Source organism: Protopterus annectens, chromosome 9.part0, assembly GCF_019279795.1.
Source record: "Protopterus annectens isolate FY-2018-M chromosome 9.part0, PAN1.0, whole genome shotgun sequence".
Taxonomy (NCBI): Eukaryota; Metazoa; Chordata; order Ceratodontiformes; family Protopteridae; genus Protopterus; species Protopterus annectens.
The window spans coordinates 915,881,300-915,906,692 of NC_056743.1; the positions used below are offsets into that span (position 1 = coordinate 915,881,300).

The 25,393-nt window shown below is 41.2% G+C and overlaps 1 protein-coding gene across 2 annotated transcripts in view; it reads right to left on the reverse strand.

Annotated features, from left to right (window-relative positions):
* The window catches only part of STAT6 (signal transducer and activator of transcription 6), a 2,965,055-nt gene that overhangs the window by 1,799,767 nt on the left and 1,139,895 nt on the right, over window positions 1-25,393 (reverse strand). For both annotated transcript variants that reach the window (XM_044083659.1, XM_044083658.1), the window contains exon 4: window positions 11,857-12,004. In XM_044083659.1, the coding sequence (XP_043939594.1) occupies window positions 11,857-12,004 (148 nt within the window). The remainder of the gene's footprint in view (window positions 1-11,856; window positions 12,005-25,393) is intronic.

Sequence of the window (25,393 nt, forward strand, 5' to 3'; positions counted from 1 at the left end):
CTTCCTCATCAGATTATTTCTCTTCCCCCAATCCATCCACTGCAGTCAAGTTGCTTCTGTTAGGCCTGAGTGCTCCCTGCCCATGTAGATCCGAAGATCTGGTCTTCTTCAACTCCTGTAGTATCTCAGATCTGGTCAACTTTGAGTGCCTCAGACCCTGATGGATCTTTAAGATGAGGTGTCAGACCAGGGAGGAAGGCTTGACTTTTTGTAGCTTTCCCTTGGAGCTTTGGCACTGAACACCTCAGCGTCAATGTCAGCTTCAGAGCCAAGCCAAATGGGACTTCAAGACCAATCCTTTTTGGGTACCATGGCTCCTAATGGAAGGGTTTCTGGTCCTGTCTTTGGCTGTGCCTTCAAGGCTTTTAAGAGATTGTAGGGAGCAGACTTCCCTTTCAGGTTCAGCTTCATCCTTCCCCTTAGGACTTCCCTGGGGTGTGATCCTGCTCTCTCCATCCCGTTTGGATAGCCATTTGCCAAAAGTTTGAGTCCATCCACAATGAGAACCCAAAATCAGCTTCTGAGTCTTCTCTGGGACATCCCACTAGGAAGGTTCATCAGAAGCATAAGTGCAAAAGAAGACACATTGAGTCTCCACAGGAGTACCTATCCAAAGATAGTGACTTTACTGAGGGGGAAGAGGTCCAATGATGCCCTACTAAGGACATCGCATTTGGTGAAATACTAAAACTACTCAGACAGAAAGGCAGGTGGCCCATAAAAGCTCCATCCCAAGAGAAATCAGTATTTCTTGAGGCTTTTGGTGCTGCCCTGTGTACTTCTTGGGTGGTCCCTCCTTTGGACGAGATGGTAGATTTAATTTTTAAATGGGCAATGAAGAAACCAGATGTAGCTGAACCTAACCCATGTAAACACAATAAATTTGTGTTTTCCCAAAAGACCATCCTTATTGGAGCAAGGGCCAGGCCATTAATTCCATGGTGGTGGCAGCAGCCACCAAGAACGAACTAGCTGAAGAGAGTTCCACTGTCCATCCCCCTAACAAGATGTCTCAGGTGCTGGAGAGATTTGGGAAGCGAGTCTATGTATCAACAACCTTCACTTTCAGGTTGTTGAATTATCTGTTCTGCACTCCCAGAGAAATTTGCCCAAACAGTTCTCCAAATATCTCTTAGGTTTTTTCCTACTGAGGAGAGAAAGAGTGTCCACTCACAGTTGTCCACCCCTCAGTCCTTGCTTGATGTCTCAATGCACCTCATCTCCAATGCCATAAAATGCTCCTGTAGGGCTTCAGGTACCAGCATAACCATCAGGAGACATGCCTGGATGCACCCATGTGATTTTGTACAACACTTTAAAAAGTCCTTCTTCAATACCTGTGATGGAGCAACAGTCTTTGGTCCAAAACTGAAAGAAACACTACCCAAGAGTGAACAAAATGGTACAACACTGTCTGCTATAGGGATCAGGTTTTCTACCCCCCAAATGACCTTTTACAGTAGCCAAAAGGAAGGGAAGGGAAGAAACTGTGGTTTCAGAAGTCTCAAGAGTTTGTACCCAACAATCCTGGAGAGAGAGATGCCCTTAGGGAAAGGGGGGGGCCTCTAATTGTGGACACTGCCCCTGTGGTAAAGGTGGCCTGCAAAACCAGAGCTACTGGGGTTATTTCTCTGATAGGCCTTAGCAGAATGTTGCCCTACTACCACACTCTGGAGGCAGTCAGGAGGTGCTTATCCCTGCATCCCACACCTTGGGCATCTATCCCTCAAGATGTTTGGGTGCAGAGGATTATAACAAGAGGCTACACCATCCCCTTTCTGTCCCCTCCACCACACAAAGAAAATTCCCAATTTTCTACCCCTCCCCAGAGGGAAGTAGCAGTGTTAGAAACAGAATATCTGCTAAGAAACTGAGTCATCCAAGAGGTCCCACTAGACAAGCAAGAATCTGGAGTTTGCTCAAGATTCCTTTTATTGCCACAAAAGAAGGGTGGACCTCAGGCTAATTTGAACAAGTTTATGAAAAATACAATATTCCAGATGGTCATGGTATAGTCCATACTCTCATTGCTAAATAAGTAAGACTGGATGTGGCCAATCAAAGTCCAAGATGAATACTAACATATAAAATCATCAAACATTACAGGAGAATTCTCTGCATCAGGCTGGGGGAGCCAGTCATTTCCAGTTCACAGCCCTAACCTTTAGTCTCATCACAGGACCCTGGGTATTCAACAAGTGCATGGCAGGAGTTCTGAGTATTCCCATGTCCGGATGACTGGCTTATAACTCCCCCTCCAGGAATCTTCTTTTCCAAGCCAGAGACTCCTTGCTCCAAGTTTGCTCAACACTAAGCATTATGGTAAACACAGCCAAGTCCAAGCTTCACTCTGTCCAGATCTTAGAATTTATTGGTATGCCACTGGGCACAAAGCCGCAAATCGACAAGCTTCCACAAACCAGGATTTCTACTCTCCACAAACAAGATCTTGTTGTTCTTTCATGCCAGAAGCCACCTGCAAAATTAATTTTGCAACTCTTAGGCTCAATGGCAACGGACATCGCCCTGATTCATCTTCCCATATATCACATGAAAGTCCTCTAGCAGACCCTGTTGGCTCAGTGGTCTATCAGACATTAGCCCATGAGTTTTCAGGTCTGACTCACAAAGATATGCAGGTCTCATATCCAGTGGTAGCTGGAGTCCCTAATAGTCTCCCTGGGTCATACCTTTGTACTACCTCCCCCACAAGCCACAGTGATCATGGACACATCACACTTAGGGTGGGGGCATTTCTTGGGAAAAATGGTCCAGGGTATGCGATCCCCTGCAGAGGCCAGTCTTCACAGTAACATCTTGGAGATGAAAGTAATCCTCCTAGCGTTAAAGGGCTTTCAGGATGCTCTCATCTAAGGAGTGATTTCATTCCAGACAGACAACTTGCCAGTGGGCGGTTACCATCAAAAAACAGGGAAGAACACAATCCTACCTCTTATTTTGGTAGGCTATGCGAGTATGGCAATGAGCAATGTCTTTTCACTGCTTTTTGACAGAGATGTACATTCCAGGGAAGTCCAGTGTTCTAGCAGATAGGGTGATCAGGATCATCCTTCTCCCTCATGAGTGGTCCGTCAATGCAACAGTGGCATATAGATTTTTGGCCACTGAGGCCAACCTGGCTGTGATGTTTTCGCTTCCCCTACAACAAGAAGTGGAGCAGGTACTTGACCTTATTCTCCAAGAAGGGAGTTAAACGAGGGGTCCTGTCATTCACATTTGGCCCTCCAGACTCCTGTATGCCTTTCCTCCTACCACTGTTATTACAGAAATTTCTTCCGAGAGCATTGAAGAGAAAGGCCACAGTGATCCTCACTGCTTCCTTTTAGCCTTGACAGTGTGGTTTTATTTCTCTGGTCTCATCTGGTTCACTCTCCCTGGGTGTAGGTGTTAGCCCGAGATCTTCTCTCTCATCCATTTGGGAGACCTCATCCAGACATTCAAGCTCTCAAAATGACTGCATGGATTTTCCATTTCCAAGGATGGCTAAACAATCCAGGCTCTCTTCATAAGTAGTTCACATTCTGACCTCTTCACAAAAACCTTCCACCTGGAAGATCTACAAAAGTAAGTGGAATAGATTTTCTCTCTGGGCTTCCAGCAAAAACCTAAATCCTTTTCAGCCCTCTATTAGCAATTTCAGACTTTTTGGTATCACTCTTTCACAGAAGTGCCAGCTGCTCTACTATTAAAGTGCAACTAGGAGCCATCTCCAGTTTTCATACTGGACGGAATCACTCTTCCATCACCTCACAGACTGTGCAAAGCTTTTCTTAAGGATACATTCCATCTGCCTTCACTCAGGGATCTTGTCCCTCCATGGGACATTGCCATTCTTTTACATGCCTTAACTAGTCCCCTCTTTGAACATGCAGCCAAAGTGACTTAAAATTCTTGGGTTGGAAAACTTTATTTTTGATAGCTATCACCTTTGCTAGGAGGCTTTCAGCGCTACCTGTTTTTTTTTACAAGGACAGAGTTACTCTAAGATCTAATCCTTCCTTTCTTCCAAAGGTTGTTTCTGAATCATCTCTCAGTCAATCGACTTTCCAATAAAGGTAAACACATGTTACATTCAGTGGATGGACACTACCTGCTTCATTTCTACTTGCATCATACTAAGAAGATTAGAAAGACCAATCAGTTCTTTGTCTCTTTTTCCTCAGCCAAGCCAGGAAAAGGGATATCTAAATTGACACTCTCTTGCTGGCTATCTGATTGTATCTGCCATGTTTACAAAGAGAAGTGTTTATCCTTATCCAAATCTCCTAAGGTTCACTTAACTAGATCTGTGGCTACATTTCCAGTTTTCTTCTCCAAAGTGTCACTTTTTGACATTTGTGCTACTGCTGCTTGGTCCAATATCCATACCTTCATTTCTCACTATAAATTGGACTTCACAATCACGGTCAAGAGCCTCCTTTAGTTTGGGTGTGCTCTGGAGTATCCTTCCATGAGAACTTCCAAGTGTATTAGTAGCTGTGGACTCTGTTTTGTAGGTTGTTCCAGGATGACTGTCTTTAAATGTTGATAGTATACCAAGGGATTGAATATTTTTTACTCATCAATTTATTAGTGAATTTTATGAATTATGTTTATTTTTATATTTTTACACACACACACAATATGCAATGTTTGAATTTCATGACGTTTTATGTTGTATTATTTTGATTGGCTCATTACTTGATTAACTGAGCTATTTAATCTATGGTCTATGAATCATCCAATGACTGTGAAGAAGCCATGTTGATGGCGAAAGCGCTTTGTCACTGGATTGGATTTTCTTGTTCCAATAAAGTTGTAGTGACTTGATCGGCTGTTGGCATTTATTGTTTTACGACTCTTGTCAAATCCGTTGAGGAACAGACAGAAGAGACATCAGATATGCAAGTTATGTACTTACCATAATAGAGCTGTGTTATCTGCTTCCATCCTTCCTCAATTTCCCTCCCTCCTTCCCCTCCTCCTTGAATTTCTCTTTGGCTCTTGGAGTGACTGTACTTAGCTACCTTGGCTTGATTAAGTCTCACAGGTTTAGCAGCTGTTTTTCAGACTAGGTGACATTTGGTCTTATAGGTTTGGGGTAATTTCCTTTACACTGGTACAGGGGCAAATTCAATCTGAAGTATATCTCTGATTGCAGGGGGTTATGGTTAAGGGGGGTGCCTGAACACTGGATCCAAGGTCTAATAATGGCCAATGTCAGATCTGATACATCCATTGAGGAAAGACAGAAGCAGTCAACACAGATATATCATCACGGTAAGTGTAAAACTTTTGTTTACAGAGGAAAGGGTGAAGAAATGAGATGGTAAAATGTTGATATGATATTCTTTTGTAAAACTGAAAGTGAGATACTGTGATTTTTATGTATATTGTTTGTGAATGTTGTAAATAAATAAATCCCCACCTCTTTCCACTAAGTGCTATGGGATCTTTTAAAACATCTACTCGAGTTAGCAGATTGGGCTTTGATTTTATGTTCCATCCAAAGGACAGGACACAGAGGAGTGCAGTACCTCATCATGCAGCACTACAATGTCAATACTGTAAAATTAATTCAAATACTAGTGAGGGAATATAACCACACAATGTTCTGTTTTTTTCAACACCAAAGGTTAGTGTGCTACTTGCTGAACTACTGACACCATAGCAGTGTGTCAGTTTCAGAGATGCTCAGTTCTCAGTGACATTTTGTAAGTTTCTCTTCATAGTTAATTTGTATTTTCCTGTACTTCAATAACACTACAGCTTGGTCCAGATAGGCTGTGTGGACCACCTTACCCTCATCCACAGCCCTGGAGACTGATCCGAAAGTGTGATGAGAAACTTGGGGACACAGGTGGACAGTGGTCTCACCTTCGAGACTGACGTAATCCCCGGGGTGAATATCCTATCTCCCATCCAATCGTCAAGGTTCCTTTTGAAAAGGGCCAAGGAGGCGCTCTGCTTGACATGTATGGGTAGTCTATTCCAGAGTATGGGGAGTCTCTGGGTCAGGAACCTATCCCTCCAGCATGTTTTGTTCATTGTGATGACAAGGTTTAGATCACTGGAGCATGTGACTCTGAGGGATTGGGATTTCTTTTAAGTGGAGCATGTCCAACAGCTCAGGGTTTGACATGGCCTTGTATGTTAAGCAGAGATTGCCTCTGAGTAGAAGATATGCCACAGAGTATAGCTGGAGTTTTTTTTTTAGACGGTCAGCATAGGGCATCTGCTTTAGGCCTGTGATTCTTTTAGTGAGGTATTTCTGCGGCCTTTCCAGCTGTTGCAGATGTCTTTTGAAGTACATACCAAATGGGGAGTTGTACTCTATAATGGGTCTAGTGAGGGATGAGTACAGTGGGACAATGACCTCCTTTTTTAGGGATGAAAAGCCCTTAGTGATGAGGTGTGCCACATAGAAGGATTTCCTGACTGTTGTGGCAATGTGGTTATCGAAGGTGAGACCACTGTCCACCTGTGTCCCCAAGTCTCTCATCACACTTTCGGTGTTTAGTGTACTGCCACCTATGTGGTAATTCATGGACACATGATTGGCATTAAGCTTCAGCCCATGGCTCTGGCACCAAGCATCTGTTTCTGTAAGGCCCTTTCATTTGGGGATTCAATAATGGCTCCCAGTTTGCAGTCATCTGCGAACTTTGTTAGCTAGAGTCCCTTAGTGTTGGCCTGTACTTCAGAGAAGTAGATGCCAAACAAGAGCGGTCCCAGGACTGAACCCTGAGGTACGCCACTTGTCACTTGTCTGGAGCTGGATTTGGAGTTGACTACTTTTACAGTCTGGGTTCTGTCAGCAAGCCAGTTGGCAACCCATCGAGTGACATAGGGACTTATGCCCAGCTTAGTAAGTTTATCTAGGATTCCAGAGTGGGGGATTGTGTCAAAGGCCTTGGCGAGGTCCAGATAGGCTGTGTGGACCACCTTACCCTCGTCCACAGCTCTGGAGACTGATCTGAAGAAGTCAATCTGATTCAGGAGACAAGATTGGGCCTTCACAAAACCAAACTGGGTGGGGTCCAGTTTTTGAAGGTTGCCAATGTCTTTGTTTATAAGTTCCATGATAATGGGTTCCATGCCCTTGCAGATAAGGCTTGTCAGACTGATGGGACATTAGTTCCCGGGATCCAAGGTGGATCCCCCCTTGTGGAGTGGGATAACTGTAGCTGTACGCCACTCAGTGGGCACGAAGCCTGAGGTGAGGCTATGATTAAACATGACACTTATGTGAGGTGCCAGTTCATTTTGTAGTTCATGTAGCACACAGCCCGGGATGTCATCTGGTCCCATGGATGCTGTATTCTTAGCTTTGGAGAGTGCAGTTTCTACCTGTGTGGCTGTGATTACAGGAATTTGGCAATTGTTTGGTATTGAGGTGGGCCCTTCAGGGGGTGAGAGGGGAGTGAAGTTGGTACTAAATTGATCTGCCAATATATCCTTGGGATCAGTATATTTAATGCCATTCTGCTGTAGCTCAGAGCAGATCTGAGCATTGCCATTTAGACTCTTGGCATAACTATAGAATGCCTTGTGGTTATCTTTGGAATCTTTGGCAATTTTATTTTCATAACTAGCTTTGGAGGATTTTATGAGGGATCTCAGCTTCTTACCGAGGCTGGTAAGGGAGTTTTCTGCATCCTGGGATTTTCCTCTTTTCTGCAACAGTTTCTTCCTTCTGTTATATAGTTTGTTTATGGCACGTGACCACCAGATTGGCTTCCATTTTTTGGAGGAGAGCATATTGGTTCTATTTGTGATGGCACGATTCATGCACAAGAGGATGTGCTCGTACAGTGCCTTAGTGTAGAATTCAGCAGTCGAACTTTCAGCTCCCATCTGCATGGGTGTCATGAAGTTTTGTCACTTCTGACTTGAGTAGCATGAAGTTGGCTTTGGAGAAGTTTTTTACGGAGGCTTCCTTACTGGGGGGTGGGATGCGGATGTCAAGGGTGATTAGCTTATGATCAGACCTGACCAATGAGGGGTTGACCACTGGTGTGGAGCATCTATCTCCCATGTTGGTAATGACCAGGTCTTGGATATTGGAGCCCCTTGAGCCCCTGGTGGGACAATGGATTAGTTGATCCAGGGCATTGGAATTTATGAATTCCAAAACCGTTGGGAAAAGGTGTTGGTACCCAAGTAGTTTTCCCAGTTAATGTCAGGGTTGTTGAAATCACCCAGTATTAGGGTGATTGGTAGTATCTTAATATTTTCCAGTATGTTTAGAAATTTGTAGTGAGAATCGTAGGGCATGCTGGGGGATCTGTAGCAAGCTACAATTTGGATTGCAGTCTTACCTAGTGTTAGTTGCACCTGGAGAATTTCAGCTGCATTGTGTTGGGCAACTAGCCTGGAAGTGTGAATATCCATGGGGAATATGGACACTCCTCCACCTTTAGTGTTTCGGTCTTGGTTTGGTGGCCGAAAAGTGTGGTAAGAGTTGTAGCATGGTATTGCAGGAGTGCTCTCTGGAGCCTTGAACCAGGTCTTAGTTACTGCACAGATATCGATGTTTTCCATTTTTAGGAGTGCCTCAAGAGAGTGCATTTTGAGGTGTAGACTTCTAGCATTGAGTAGCATTACCTTCAGATTTTGCATGCTTGTATGGTGGTGTCTATATATAAATATATAAAAATACAGTTTTAAATTCTGCATGGTTTATTAGGTGCATTACGAAATTTAAAAAAAAGTCATTGCTTCTTTCATTTATCCCTTTCACCATCAGAGACATTTTGTAATTCATAGTAGTGTAAGCAAATTTACAGCTTAGACTGCAGCAGCCAGTTATAGCATAAAAATCACAGTTATCACTTCTGTTTAACTGGCTACCGTACTGCCTGACATAGTGAGCATAAACTGAACTGTACAATGAAACAGGCTAAGGGCTGAGTATACTAGTGAGAGGAAACATTTAGACTTTGCTTACTGGATTTTTTTTCTTTAAAAATTCAGTGAATTTGGAGGGACTCTTCCTCACCTTATCAAATACTGGGGAGCTTACGCTTTTTGAATTTTTTAAAACCTTATGCCAAGTATAAAACAAAATATCCACTGAAGCTCAGTTATATTTTCTTGACTCCCTGAAGGGAAAAGCAAAATAAGCAAAGTAAGTAACAATGAAGAATGGACTCTTGTAATTGTCAAAGTACAGTCACTGTATACTATTGCTGCCACATAACTACGTACATCATCAGGCCATCAAATATCTATTGGTAAAGGACAGCATCACACCTTGAAGGAAATTGAGACCATTGCATCATTGATTAATACAGTCCTGCATAACAATTATATTGCTTTTGGCTCTAGATTATACCATCAGTTTTTATTTTACTCCACTACATGAGATTTAAGGTACTGCACAGGGGAAGACTAGCTTGGCTGGGTATTTCTTGCAATTTTTGTATATGTAACCTTTTATCTTTTGATTTGTATGTTATTTGAGATATTTTACAGGCACCCTAATGTTTATGGATATCAGGCTTGATTTTAAGTTTCTACACTATACCCAAACAATCCAGTTGTGCTGTACTGACGAGGCCAGACAAATTCTAAAACATGGCATGTCTACAACCAGTGGGGTTTGCTGCTGTATTGGCCTGAATGCACCCAAAAAGACTTAAAATATGAAAAAGGAAAAATGTCATGGGCATTCGAAAGCCATGGAGCTGAAACACTGGTATGTCCTTCAGGGATCATTTGCATATATCCCATAGACCTCCACTACATGAGGTTTAAGGTATTATTCAGTGAAGACGCTAGCTTAGCTGAGTCTTTCTTATAGTTTTTACAGAGTGGTTTGACTAGCTGAACTTTTTGCCCTTTGGTTTGGATTTCATATTCATAGACTGCCACCTGGACAGTATTCAGAAGCTGGTCAGACTCCCATAGTACAGAATAACTTCAGTACAATTGGCAGTAGATCTTCAATGATTACTAACAGCAGCTATTTCTCTCAAAGTATGAGGGGCTCATGACAGCACCAATATACTTGGTAACATTTGCAAGTCTTCATGAGAGGGTGTTAAAGTGGACCCTTTGCATACAGTGGTCTGAGCCTGAGGACCACATATATCAAACTACTGGATTATAGAAGACTTGCTGAAAACATCTACAGTAGTGGTTACAACAGACAAATATAAACAAAGGATGTCCCTTTACTCCCCTCCACCCACAAATACAGTTCCCATAAACTCATCTGCTCTGTAGGAAGGGTACGTTGTTTGGGGCAGGCAGTTAAGAGACTTGTACTCAGCAAGTAGACAGATTGCACATCAACATACTAGGGATTAGAGCTCTCCAGGCGTTGCAGGCCTATCATGAATGCCTTTCTCAGGCTGTGATTGCCATATACTCAGAGAGTATGTCAATAGTGTGCTATGTGAACATTGTAGAGAAAATTAGGTCATATCACCTGTGTTGGCAGGCCATTAGGTTTACAGACTCACAATGCTTTCTAATACCAACGCACACCCCCAGATGAGCCAAGTCACTGGTAGACAGGCCTACCCAGGACAAATGCACTTAACTGGACTATAAAGTATTCTGCTTGCACTGGCTCCTCTGGGTTGGTCTGTCATTTTTGTTTTTGGTTCCAGTCTCAGCAGGTACCTATTGATTCCATATGAGTGGGTCAGTAGCACCAATTACTTTCTATCACTGTGAAAAGTTTATGATGATCTGTTTGCCTCCCTGTACAACAGCAAAAGTTGCAAATTTTTATTATTCATCCCTCCTCTTGGAGGGATTCCCTGGAATGCTCTAACCCACTAGTGGCCAGTGGGCTTCTTTACACATTCTCACCCATTCCACTCATGAAGAAATTTCTACAGAAAGTCAAGCTATTCAGAGCAATAATAATTCTCATAGCCACTGTTTGGACTCAGCAGATAAGTTTTCCTCTTCAATGGCCTTACTTGAAGAAGAAGCCCTTGTTTCTACAGTCTTACCCAAGCCTTCTATCCCATTTATCTGGCAAGCTTAATACAGATCTACTGTATCTCAGACTAAGTACATGCTTTCTCCAATTGCTTTAACAGCCAGGGATCTTTCTTACCCTCCAAGGGAGGTCCAATTCATAACAGCAACCCAGTGGAGGCCCACGGGATACATGCAAATGCCCCCTTAAGGACACACCAGTGTTTCAGTTACATGGCTTCTGAATGCCCATGACTTTTTGCTTTTTAAGTCTTAATGGTCATTTGCATACATCTCATGGGCTTCCATTACAGGAGGTTTAAGGTATTACACAGAGAAGACTCTAGCTTGGCTGAGTCGTGCTGTTTTTACTGATTGGTTTGTCTGTGTAACCTTTTTAGATATTTTGATGGTCATGTAATTAATGCTTCAAAAAAAAAGATCTTAAGATATTCATTATCCTCTGTGCATAAATTCAGGAACAGGAATCTACATGTATTAGACACTCCCTACATAAAATGCTTTTAAGATTGATCTAAAAAGCTGTTTTCTTAGACAGTGGATTTGTCACTGAGTATTTAATCCACTCAGAAATACTGGAATATCACTCTTAGTGCCATCTCATTTTACAAATTCATTTTTAGTGTTCTTTACTTATCTTTGTGTTTACTACTTGCTACAGTTTAACATAGTATTTATATGCTGCTCACATGCTTATATGTCCGTTGTATGTTTTGGAGCTTTTCTCCTCATGAACCCACTGAAAATGCATTCCTCTAAGTAGACATTCCCTGCCCACAATTGTAATAAACAAAAACATAGGAATAAAAATAGAAATAAGACAACATTAAAAACAAATTGACACAGGTATCTACTAAATGCAACAGTTATAAGAGAATATAATTATTGGAAACATACATTTATGGTATGTGCTTGATGACATAACATGCTGGCCAGACTTTTGTCCGTGCACCGTCGAGAAAAACTTTCAGCCTCTTCCACTAGTTTTGATAAAAGGCTGCTGGCAATGCCTGCAATTGATGGCTCCATAGGATTCATAAATTCCCTAGGGTTTAAACAAAAAAAGACATGACTTACAGTTACCTGCAGTCTATTTCCTTTTTCATTCTTCACTTTGTTTTTTTGCTAGAAAGTTTGTGTACACTCACATCTCATTCCTTGTATGCAGCTACACACTTAAATTGACATAAAAAGCATTACATTTCCTTTCATTCAGCATTTAGTAATAATTACTCCTTTCCAAGATACACGTGGTGACAATTCCTCCAGAGGCAGAGGTGGAAATTTCCATTGCAGACATCACCCTAGAGGCAGAGGAGGTCTGCAAAATCAGGGCTTTTGAGACTCTTTCTCAGACAGGCCTTTCCAGTAATCCTGAAGCAATGCCCAACTGTCCAACTCTGGAGACAGTCGGGTGTCGATTGTCTTTGCACCCAGATACCTGGGCAAATATAACAGAAGATACTTGGGTGCTAAGTATAATATCTAGGTGTTGTTACATACCATATTCCCTTTTTCCTCCTCCCAAAAGGAAGAAACTTCCTAACATTCTACCCAGTCAGAGGAAGGCAGCAGCACAAGAGATCCTGAAGCTGCTAGACAAAAGAGTCATTCCAAAGGTCCCGCCAGACCAGATAGGATTCGAAACTTATTCACACTTCTTTTTAGTGTCAAAGAAAACAGGGGACATGAGACCTATTTTAGATCTAAGCAATTTAAATCAGTTTGTAATGACAGCAAAGTTCTGAATAGTCATGATCCAGTACATTCTGCCATTTCTTCACAAGAACGACTGCAAGTTGGGGCCATTAACTCCCCAAGTGATGTTGACATCCTACAGAAAGGCCTTACTGAGACCAACAACTCCTTAAGCTCAATGCCAAAAAATGTGTCGTCATCACCTTTGGGAAAATCCCAGTTCCCATGAACTACCATATCGATGGTAGTCCACTGAACACAGAAGGCATTATAAGAGATCTGGGAACACAGGTCGACAGCAACCTCTCTTTTGACCACGACACTGTCACTGTGGTCAGAAAGTCCTTCTATGTGGCATATCTCATTACTAAGGGTTTTGCATCCAAGAAGAAAGAGGTCATTGTCTCCCTCTACTCTTTGCTCATTAGGCCAGTCATCGAGTACAATGCCCCATCTGGCATGTACCTCACTAGAAACCTGCAACAACTGAAGAGGTTGCAAAAGTACCTCACAAAGAGGATCCTAGGCCTTAAACACTTGCCTGTATGGACAGACTCAAAAAAACTCCAACTATTCTCCGTCTCATATCGCCTACTTACAGGCGATCTCTGCTTGACTTACAAAGCCATGTCGGACCCAGCTGATAGAAATGCTACATCTAAAGAAATCCCAATCCCTCCACACCCCACGCTACAGAGACCTCAACCTCATTACCACAATCATCAGAACGTGCTGGAGGGACAGGTTCATAACCCAGAGACTGCCCATGCTATGGAATAGACTTCCCATACATGTCAAACAGAGCACCTCACTGGCCGTCTTCTGAGAAATCTTGATGAGTGGATGGGAAATAGAAAATTCACCCTGGGGATTACTCCAGTGGCTCCACTCGACAGAGGCACTGGAAACTAAGGTTAGGTGGCACGATGCCAGGGTAATCCTATGGGCTAGCCTTGTAAAGGCTCCAAGGCCATTAGCCTAGTACACACCTATGAACCTATAGAAGTGCTCTATAGATTTTGAGGATGCTTGCTGTCATATCAAAATTGACAGGCAATCCAGAAGACATCTTCACTTTTGGCAGGGAAACAGTCATTACCAATTCAGAGTCCTGCCCTTTGGACTCATCATAGCCCTCTGGGTGTTTACCAAGTGTATGACAGTGGTGGCAGCTCACTTGAGGCTCAAAAGGATTCTAGATGTTTCCATATCTAGACAATTGGCTCCTTACCACACCCTCCAAGCATCTACTTCTACATGCCAGGGACTATTTGGTCTAGATTTGCAACTCTTTGGGCATAGCTATAAATCATACCAAGTCAAATATGCTGCCAGTACAGAGCCTGGATTTCACTGGTGCTCTTCTACAGACTACAAAACAAATAATATCCTTACCTCAGCATCGTATCTCTATGATAAGTTCACTTTCTCCTTACTCACTTAGCTCCTCTAGCAAGGTCAGCACTGCATGTATTAGGTTCCATGCCAGCAGCCATTGTATTGCATCCTTTGGCACACCTTTTTATGCGGGTTCTACAATGAACACTAGCTACGCAATGGTCCATTCTATACCACTTCCTATCCTATCCAGTCAGTCTCACCTAATTTTGCACAAGATACATCAGTTGGTGAGTGCAGTCCAACGATCTACATCTCGGCAGATCCTTTGTCCTTCCAGCCCCTATGGCCACAGATGCCTCTTTATTTGGGGTAGGGTGTCATTTCTTGGGAAGAACAGTCCAAGGCATGTGTTCCCTCCATGAGACCAAGTTGATATCAACGTCTTGGAGATGAGAGCAGTCCTATTATTGCTGCAGGAATTTCAAGATGCTCTTCCTTTATGGACTATTGTATTTCAGACCGACAAAATGTCTGTAGTCTGGTACATCAACAAACAAGGAGGAACTCAATCTTACCCTCTTTGCAGAGAGGCCATAAGAGTATGGGGGTGGGCGATCTCTTCAGACTGTTTTCTAGTTGCAATACACATTCCAGGGAAAACCAACGTGTTAGCAGACAAGCTAAGTATATCCATTGTGATGCCCCATGAGTGGTCTCTCAATCAATCTGTGGCACAGATGATCTTCTAGCATTGGGACCAACCATGCTGCATCCTATTTGCCAATCTCCATAACAACAAATGCAGCAGGTACTTTGCTCTGATCCATCCTAAGAAAGAGTTACCAAGAGATGCTCTGATTCACACTTGGACACTGAAGAGCTCAGTGATCCTCATTGCCCCTTTCTGGCCTCGGGAGGTATGGTTCTCCTTACTACCATCTCATCTTCGCTATCCTCCATGGATACACCTTTGGATCTCCTGTCATACACATTAGAGATCCAACATCCTAAAATTTGAGCCTTAAGACTAACCACATGGTTTCTCCACTTCCAGTAATAGTTAGACAGCCCAGGCTTTCTTCCCCTGTAAGCAATATTATTTTGGCTTCTCAAAAAGAATCAACCAAAAAGGTATACAAAAGCAAATGGAAAAGATTCTTTCTTTGGGTTTTGAGTGAAGACATTGATCCCTTTTCTGCCCTAGTCTCTATGATTCTGCAATTCTTGACAATGCTGTTTTAGGAAGCAGCTACTTTTTCTACAGTTAAACTCCAACTGGCAGCTATTTCCAATTTTCATATGAGCAACAGACATTTCTCTGGCAAAGCTTTCATGAAAGGGACTTTTCTTTTAAGGCCTCAAATTAAACATCCCTCTCCACCTTGGGACCTGACACTTGTACTACAAGGTCTAACACAGAAACCCTTTGAGCCTTCAGCTAAATCTGATCTGAAGTTTCTATCATGGAAAACAGTTTTCTTGGTAGCCATCACTTCTGCAAAGAGACTGTCTGAATTCTGTCTTCCAAATCTCCATACATTATTTGGTACTTGCGTATTATCGCAACCACATCCCGAACAGGACAGTAAAGCTCATTTCCACGCCATTTAGTTTTCTCTCTCTCTTTAATGATGTTTTAGTGTTGAAACGACATTTTATTTGAATGATGCTTCATGTGTCCTTCAGTTTTGCTGTCTTCATAGTGTTTATGTAAGTACTCACATTACTAAAGTGGAAATAGACTGAAATTTATTTTTCAGTTTCTGCTGATTAATGTACAGGTACAAATGCTGCTTGAGCATCCACAATAAACATTAAAACATCATTAGAGAGAGAGAAAACTAAATGCCATGGTTTTACATCAGCCAAGGATCGGGACTGTCTTATGTCATTCTTAACATCATAGGGTGAAGCACAGACCAGTAACATCTCAATTACTTTGACGGCAGAAACATTATTTGACAGGCCAGAAAGGTCACTGTCATACCTTTCATCTGTTTAGATTATTGCAGAAAGTCCAGATTTATGCCTTGTATTTTTGGTCCGTTCCTCTTAAAAGTTGTGTTTTTCTGGCAAATCACTGTGGAATGCTGTTGCTAAATAATGACATACATTTGCGTTTCAGACTTTATTTCCTCCAGAAAAATGGATGATAACACAAGTCCTGTTAATCTAGCAACTTTCTAAGAGCAATATTTATAACCTGTCCCTATTTTGGCCCCTTTTTCACTGCATATCTCGGTAGGAGTAAGGCTTGGAAATGAGCCATTTTCTCTGTTCGGAATGTGGTAGTGATAATACGCAGGGTCTCCTTACAGACTAACCCTTCCTTTTTAACTAAACTGGCTTCACTGAATAACATTAACCAATCCATTCATTTACCAGTCTGCTTTCTACCAACGAAGGAGAATACATGCTACACTTCATGGAATCGCACAAACAGTTACCATTTTATCTTCATATTTCAAAAGAATTCCAGAAATCAGACCAACTTTTTGTTTCATTTTCCTCAAAAATATTGGATTATCCAGTATCCAAAGTCACTCTAGCTAAATGGATAACAGACTGCATTTCCTAGATTTACTCTCAAAAAGGCATGACATTACCCAAGTCTCCCAAGGCTCATTCAACCAGATCCATGGTCACATCATCTGCTTTTTGGTCCAGAACATCTATTGACGATATTTGTGCTGCAGCTACTTGGTCTATTGCTCATATACTTTTCTTTCCAATTACAAATTGGATATTATTTTTAGAAACAGAGCCTTCTTTGGTTCAGCTGTGCTCTGGAATATCCTTCCTTGAGGACCACCCAAGAGTAACATAGGTGGAGACTCTGTCCCATACATTGTGGAGGTATGAAAAGGACAACATCAGATTTAAAAGTTATGTTCTTACCATAACTAGGCATCCATGTTGTCTATTTTCATTCTTCCACAACTTCCCTCCCATCCACTCCCCATTCACAACTCCTAGGAAGACCTATTGGACTGTACTGGAACCTTCAATTCCAGGTTTGGGCCCTATCTTTCTTCTTCATCTCCTGTTTCTGTTTCTACTATGGGGATCTGAGGCTTTAGGGATATAGCAGAGCATTATGGGTACAGGGAAGAGCTCAACAGCTGATCTTAAGTCTGCAATAAGCGACCGAGTCAGATCCGAGGATCGGATCTGAACCCATATGTTGAGGAAGGATGAAAACGGACAACACAGATGCATAGTTATGGTAAGAACATAACTTTTAATTTTGTTTGATAATTTCCTGTTCAGGAAAGTTATTTTAAAGCTAGGAGCCTGTGTTTTAATGGACTAACATGAGAGTGTTGTGTTTTAAATGAGAGTGCTTTTTTCCCTGTCAATTTGAAACTTGTTTAAAGTATTAACAAAACATTTTTCTGTGAAGAAATTGTGTTTATTTTACTTTCTGGGGCTGAGTAAGTGTTTTGACTGTTTTTTTTTTTTTCGGTAAAAGAAGTGACTTTTAAAGACTTAAAATTAACTGGCGTTTCCTGCTTATTTTTCCCAGTAAAGAGACACCATTTTCAGCTTCACAATGGAATAAGCAGTTGGTCCTACAGTCGGTGCTTCTTCCAGCAACAGAAAGAAAGAGTTAAACAAGCAGCCTTTGCCACTACAGCAGTCTAGCAATTTACTTCAGCCACAGGTGGGTAACCCTGCTGTGGCCATTAGTTGTACCTTAAACCACTCATCTTTTACCCTGGATCCCTCTGATGTAGCACTTGAAACCACTATGGACTGCAGGTTAGCCAATTCCTCAGCAGCTGTTGGAGTCCCCCTCAGTTGGCAAGGGACAGCCACTTATGTCAGTCTTGGGAGAGACAACAGGGAAGGCTTCCGTTTTGCCAGAATGCTATATATCCACTCCTGAGGAAGTTGCTTTCATTAATAACACTGTTATCAAAAAGAAACAGAAAACTAAACCTGTATCTACTCCTCCTTAAATTTCTTTGGACAGGAGTAATTTATTGGGTCTGGCTAGGGTTTAATTCAGGCTATTGATCCTTCTTATCATCTAGTTTCTGGCAAAAGAAAGATGGGTACATCTTTTCCTGAAAATATTCAGGAATCAAAATGTGGACAGATACATGGTTTTCTCCTCAGATTTCTGATTTAGACTTAGAGGAGTGCTAAGTTTCTGATTCTTCCTGTGTGTGTGTGGGGAGGGGGCTCTCTTTCTTTGAGACTGTTTCCAGAATGTGCCAGTGGATTTCTCAGTCCCTCAGAAGGACCTGCTACAGAAGCAATTTCCAGAACATTCACATATTCCTTCAGTTCTATCAGCTTTAGAGGATGTGTGTGTTATTGCCTGCAATTTTCCTGATAGTCAGCCAGTTGCCCCCAGAAAGGCAGACAGGATGTATAAAGTTCCTCAGTCTTTAAAGTTTTTATAAACTCTTCTTAAATCTGTCCTAGCAGCTATAGCTTTAATTAATCCTACTGCTGCTAACCATTTAGTTAATTCCAATCCTACTCTTTCTGATAAGGATGGGAAGATTATTGATCAGTATGGGGAAAAGTGTATGCTTCTGCAACATTGATTTTCAGAAGTTTGAACTGTCAGGCTCACATGTTAAGGTGTGTTCCAACTAATTGTGAAAGTAGGAGGGATGTTTGGTCTGCAGTTTCGTCATGTAGGGAAAAATCTGCTTTAAATAATTTAGTTTCTTCTATTGTACAAGTCACTACTCATTGTTTATAGTGTGTGTGTGACTCAGTTGATACTTCTTCCAGGGCTATGGCCACTGGTACTGTTTTGAGGAGGTTTGTCTGGTTGCATTCTCAGAACTTTCCAGATGATGTTAAAATGACATTTGGATAGAGATTTAGTTTTTGGTCCCTTTTCTGCAGAGGTGATCAAAAAGTGTGATGAATGAGGTACTTGATACATGGACTAAGATTTTTCAGCCCTCTTTTTCCAAATTTTCTAAGGGATTCTCTAATTCTTTTAAAAATAAATAAATAGTCTCAACGAAATGCAGTTAAACATATGTTTAAGAAGAAATGAAAAGAACATTTCCTTTCTCTGTTTTAAAAAGGAGCTTAAATCCCACCTACTAAACTTGAAATTATGCTGTTGCATTGACCACACGTAGTCTTAGTCTCTCCCACTCTGCTGCATCTCCTAACTTTCTTTGTTAGTAACTTCTGCTTAAACCAATCTCCTAAACCCTCAGCTCTACTACTATAGCCCTGCTATAAAGCCCTCTCCCATTCTCCACACTATCTCCCCCCACTTCCTATCAATGTATATACATTGTCCTTCTTTTGAACAACAATTATCTTTTTGTTTTTGCTCTCATATGTAGTAAATTTTAATTCACTACTATCAGTGCAACCCTTAATGTTAATAACTTTTTTCTTTCGTTCTTCTCTTTATAATTAGTTTTGTATTTGCAGTGTTGTTTTTAATAGTTTTTGCCCTGTATGTTTATCTTTGCTTATGTTTGCTGGGGCTCTTTCCCCCTTGGTCTCCACTGAAAATGGGTTGCTTACTATCAGTGCAATGCAAATAGTTAATAACCTTTTCTTTTTTACAATTATTTTGTATTGAGTGTGTTATTTAATATTTGTATATTGTCACTTTATTTTTACTTAAGTTTGCTGGGGCTTTTCCCCTCGGGTCTCCACTGAAAATGGGTTTGTTTTTCAAACTCAATTGGACTAACCTGGTTAACAAATGTGAAATAAATAAATAAATAAATGGCAAGAGGATTCCAAAAAGAATTCTGGAACTCTCCAAAACAAGGGCAGTCTAACAAGTCAGAATTACTAATGTGCCCAAGATGCCAAGAACGTATTTCGATTGCAGGCTAAAGATTGCCTTCCATGTCAAGGACTGATATCAGAGTACAGGCAAGGAGAAAGAAATAGGGGGTCCTAAACAAAGGTAGCACTGACATAGTTTTTAATAGAATCTAGAACAGAAGATACCATTAAGAAATGAATAATTAGTAGACTATATAACATATTGCATGATAACTATAAGAATCAATCAGAGGAGGTTAAGAAGGACTGGGAAGAGAGATTAGATAAGCAATTCACAAAGAAACAATGGGGGGATATATGTATGTCTTCCAAATATGTATCTTTGCCTGGAAGTGCTTACATAGGTATTTTTATACCCCAAGCAGACTTCAAAGAATTTTTCATCAGGTAAACAGCAAATGTTGGAGGTGTGATAGGGAAGAAAGAGGTAAATGGGAACATATTTTCTGGAAATGTAATGACTTGGTAGACTTTAAATATTCCCTGAAGACTGCTCTGTTAGAGATGATGGTGAGCAAGTTGGAGTGACTTCTGATTTTTTTTTTTTGAGCTATGATACAAACCCAGAATTCATAGACATGTTAAGGTCTTACTGAGTCTAATTATGATGGCTGCCAAAAACAATTACTAGAAAATGGAAATCATAGTCTAATCCAACTTTACTAGCAATAGTGACGATAGTAAGAGAGTTGAAACTAGGATCTTTAGAAGAGGGTAGGAGCAAATTACATAGGAAAAAACAGGAACTGTGGAATCAATGCATGCAGAGGGGGAACAATGTTTAAAAGAAGGCAGGATTTGAATGAGCTATGTAATGACTGACTAACTATGACTGGATATGTTAAAAGTAATGTATAATGTTTGCAGCTACAGTTGTGTTGCACGGTTAGGAATGTATAATGTTTGCAAGTGTGACTGTGTTGCTATGTTTTATTGTCATTTATATAAATGTAACATGGCCTATGTCATACATGATAATTTAATAAAGATGCTTCTTGTTTGAAAAAAAAAAGAATTACTAATATACCCTTTACCCCCCGCCCTGGCAGCCCCTTTTCAATTCCAGAAAGTCTGAATCTCCATTTTTCTTTTAAGCAACAGACTGTTTCAGACAAATGGATCGTGAAGATCAGATCATTCATCAAGGTTACAGGTGACAGTCGGAGGAAATTCCTCATTTCCTGTGGGCAATCCCTTTATCACATGCTGTTCCAGAGAGTGACAGATCCATTTCCTCAATAAAAGTGGTGTTTGATACACCCTGACCCCTATCAACTTCAACTGACTGCCTGTATGATAGGGTCTTAATTCCATTTAGGCACCTGTTTACTGAGGATGTGCATCAAGTACTAATGGAGGCAAGAAAGCCTGCTACAAGAAAATCATATATTAGCTAAAGGAAAAGGTTTTCTAGTTGGTGTGAACAGCATAATCTGCACCCATTCAGGGCTATTTGTTTTCTGGTTTTACAATATTTGTGTGAGTTTTTATCCTATGGCCTATCTTACTCCAGCATCAAGGTTCATTTATCAGCCATTTCAGAATGTCTGCCCATGGATCCACCTTTTTCAATCCATTCTTATGTCAAAATGTTTTTGAAAGGGGGTTTGGATAGGAGACCTCCAAGAAAATATGTGGCCCCTCATTGAGATGTTAATTTTGTATTAGAGAAGCTAATACTTGCTCCATTTGAACCAGCTAATCTGGGTGAACTGAGGTTCTTAACATGGAAAATAGTTTTACTGATTGCTCTGACCTCTGGAAAAAGGGCATCCAACTTGAAAGTTCTTATGGTGAGTCAGCCCTATCTCATTTTCCATAGAGACAGGGTTTCCTTGAGAACTAATCCTTCTTTTATGCCTAAAGTGGTGTCTTGAGTGTACTTTAAGTCAAACTATCCATCCCATGTCCCCGTTTTCTTTTCTGAACCTAAACATCAGGGAGAAAGGATATTTTGTACCTTGGATGTACACAGACAACTCAAGTACTAACTACCCTGACAGTACTAAGTATTTTAGATCTTTGGATCAATTGTTCATTTCTTGTGATGGTAAGAACAAGGGACAGACTATGTCATAGAAGACTATTTCTAAATGATTGCTTAAAGCTATTACTTTTTGTTATTCCACAACAAAACCATTCAAGGCAGAGTCAAGGCCCACTCTATATAACCCATATAGCTAAGGCTACTGCAACAGTGATCCTTTGAACATCTATTGTTATGGTACGTTTACTTACAGAACTGTACTTTGTTGCCACTGGCATGAAGATTGGAAAACTAACATCCATGCTCTATGCTAATTTTCTCACACCCACTCCAGATTCTTTGCCAGATTTGGTTTTCGTGTAAAACATACTGATACTTGAGATATCTGTTGCAATTTTAATATCCACTTTTTGCTATAAAACTGTTATTTGAATAGCAAATTTATTTGCAAGTAGTTAACATGTACCTCAGTTATGAAATATGCATTTTAATCCAGTGTATCCTATTCATCAGGTCCATTCAATCCAATATGGCATTGTTAGTGCTCCGGTGTTCAGCTCCTATGAGATTTTCCATCTCATAATCCCACATGAAGCAACTCTCCTCAGATCTCATTTACCACCTTCAGCACATAGATGCATCTATGGCTAATATAAGAGCTTGGCTTTATTTTTTTAATTTATGAAAAACACATATAAACCTTTCAGGTTTTTCAGTCTTTCAAAGGTAATTTTCCCTGTTATTTCTACGTAGTGTAAATATTTCTTCTATTTGTTGTATTTAGCATTATCTAGTTTTTTTGTGTTATGCATGTAGACCTGCCTACATTCCTTTGTATAATAATAAGATCTGATGTTGTCAATTTTCATTCTGTCCTCAACCTGTGGGTTCAATTCCGATCCTCAGAACAGACTTACCAGCTACAATAGCTCATGGAAACCAAAAACCTCTCAAGCTCATCTCTTACCCACAATGCACCTATCTCAATTACCTCAAATCTCATTTGCTGCTTTGCAAGTTAGACATGGTGCCATATCCTCTCAAGCAGATGTGTTTTTTCAAATCGTTGTCTTCTTTAATTATTTCTTTACTTTTCTTCTTAAAAAACTATCCCTTACCCATTTCCTTTCCAAGTAAGAAAGTATTCTTAGATACTATTGTTACTATCCCTTTTCGCCTTTCTTCTTTTTTCCTCTAAACTTGGTGTAGTTCTTAAATATAATTATTTCCTTTTTTTCAACTATCTTTACACTTCAAAAAAAAAAAAAAAAAAAAACTTTCAACTTCTTCTCTCTCTTTTTCTTGTCTAGTAGTAGGCACTTGGCTGAGACAGCGTGCTTGGTTCGTGTGTGTGCTTTTGCTTCCTACATGAAAATGGCAGATAAAGCAAAAGGCCCGGTGGGCGTCAAACGATGTGAGAAGTGTGGTCATAAGATTCCTTATTCTGACATGCATTCTCTTTGCATGTATTGTTTGGGTCCCCTCTATCTTTGGAGAGGCCATATCTACAACAATCTCCTCATCTAAAGGAAAACCTTTAAGTACATTGGGAATTTCTATTCTTTCTTCTTCCTCCTCTAAAGTTTCAGAAAAAGTGAAGAGGAGAAGCTCTTCGGCTACAATTTCCCCATCGGGCCTGGGCCCAAAGAAGACAAAAGTATCGATTCCCTAATGCCCCCTCGGAACCAATAGCAAAACTACCCAAACATTTGTTTCCGAAACGTTTGTCGGAACTGCAGATACTGCACCCAAGACTTTGGATCCAGCATTGTTTTTCGACTCTGAAGGGACATAGTAAAAGTCTTTCTTCAGTACCGACACAGGAATTTTTTCCAATTCCAAGAACTAAATATTCTCCTTCCATAGACCCCTTTTCAGACAGGCTCCCTTCTCCATTTTTGGAAAGACCCAAGTCTCCATCTTTCATGTCCACTATTCTTACAGAAGTCTTACTGAAGACAACGTGGAGAAACTGGTGAGAAAAATCCTCTGGGTGCAAGGTGCAACAGGGACCACCTCAGTTCCTACCCCTTCAGGTCAGAGACTTCAGTCTACAACTCCCCCTCATCTTCTTCCTCTTCTAACTTCATTGAAAGCTATAAAGACATCTGCTCTGAGCTGTCCAGTACCGACTGCTTCGGGTTCCAAGTTACCTTTATCTTTGATCCTGGTGGTTGCTGTGAGTTCTCCGGCTCACTCAAAAATGGAGATCTCAGAGCTGTATCTGTCCTGTCAGTTCCAAGGGGCTCGAGTTGACTCATATTTTTTTCAGAGTCATTTCTGTGCCTTGGAGCTTCAGCATGGATCAGCTCATTTCTGGCTTCTGCCTTAGGGGGAATCTCCTGGGGGCGAGGAGGGACTACTGTACTACGTACTAAGTCCCATTCTTTTGGATCTGGGATCCTTTCCTTCCCTGAGTGGATCAGCTTTCAAGGCTATGAAGAGAGCCTTGTCTATTTTAGTCAGTCGGTTCCTTCCCTCTCGGATCAACCAACATTGTCACATCTTCGATCAGAATCTCAACAACATCCTTCACAGGGACAGCAAATACCAAAGCCTCAGGTTTCTCAGCAGGCTGGCCCCTCTTCTTCTGATAGCCACCCCAGACCACCCCATTGAGGAAGTCCCTAGGAAGAAAAAGTGCAAGAGGAAGCACTTGGATTCCCGCAGAGGAATCTGTCACAGAGATCATGGATTTTGAGGAAGGTGAAGGATCCCCAAAGTCATCTCCTGATGATGTATCCTTTGGACACATCCTAGAAATCCTTAAGGAAGGGAGGTGATTGGAAGCCATTAATCATTCATCTTAGGAATCCATCTACTTGCAGGCATTTGGTACCTGCCCATCTACTTCCTGGGTAACTCTTTCCGCTAATGAGCTCATTGAGTTGGTCTCTTGATGGGCATGGAAGGACACTGACGCTATTGAGCCAATTCCCTGGAGACCAAATAAAGTTATCATCTCCCCTGAAGATAAGCCATTCTGGATGAAAGATTTGCCTGTGGATGCCAAATGCCATGGTCAGGGCAGCAGCCACAAAAACGGAACTAGCAGAGGAAAGTTCCTCTATCCATCCTCCCAACTAGGAGTCTTGGATGATGGATAGATTTGGGAAGCAAGTTTATGTATCACTGGCCTTTGCATTACTGTCCTTGAACTACCTGGAACACTTTACCAGATTACAGAGGGATATGATTAAAGAACCATCAGATACGCCCTCAGGAGCCATTTCTAAAGAGGTTCTAGAGTTTGTTACCTCTCAGTTGGCCACCCTAACCTCCATTTCTAACTCTTCCATGAGGCTCATTTCCACATACAGCTGAGGGAATGACTAAATCAGCGGGTTCATGTGTTGCCATAAGGAGACACACTTGGATGCACTTGTGTGATTTTCTGGAGCCCTTCAAATATTCATATATCAATACCCTCTTTGATGTCACGTTCTTGTTTGGCCGTAAATTTAGAGACACACTAACTGGGTGCTAGAAGTCTAGGAAAACCCTTTCTGCTGTAGATGTATATTTTTCCACTTTGCAAAGACCCTTTTCTAGGAATCAGTGCAGTAGTGGAAAAATGTGGTTCAGGAAGTCCCAAGGGTATTCTCAGGACACATGTGGTAG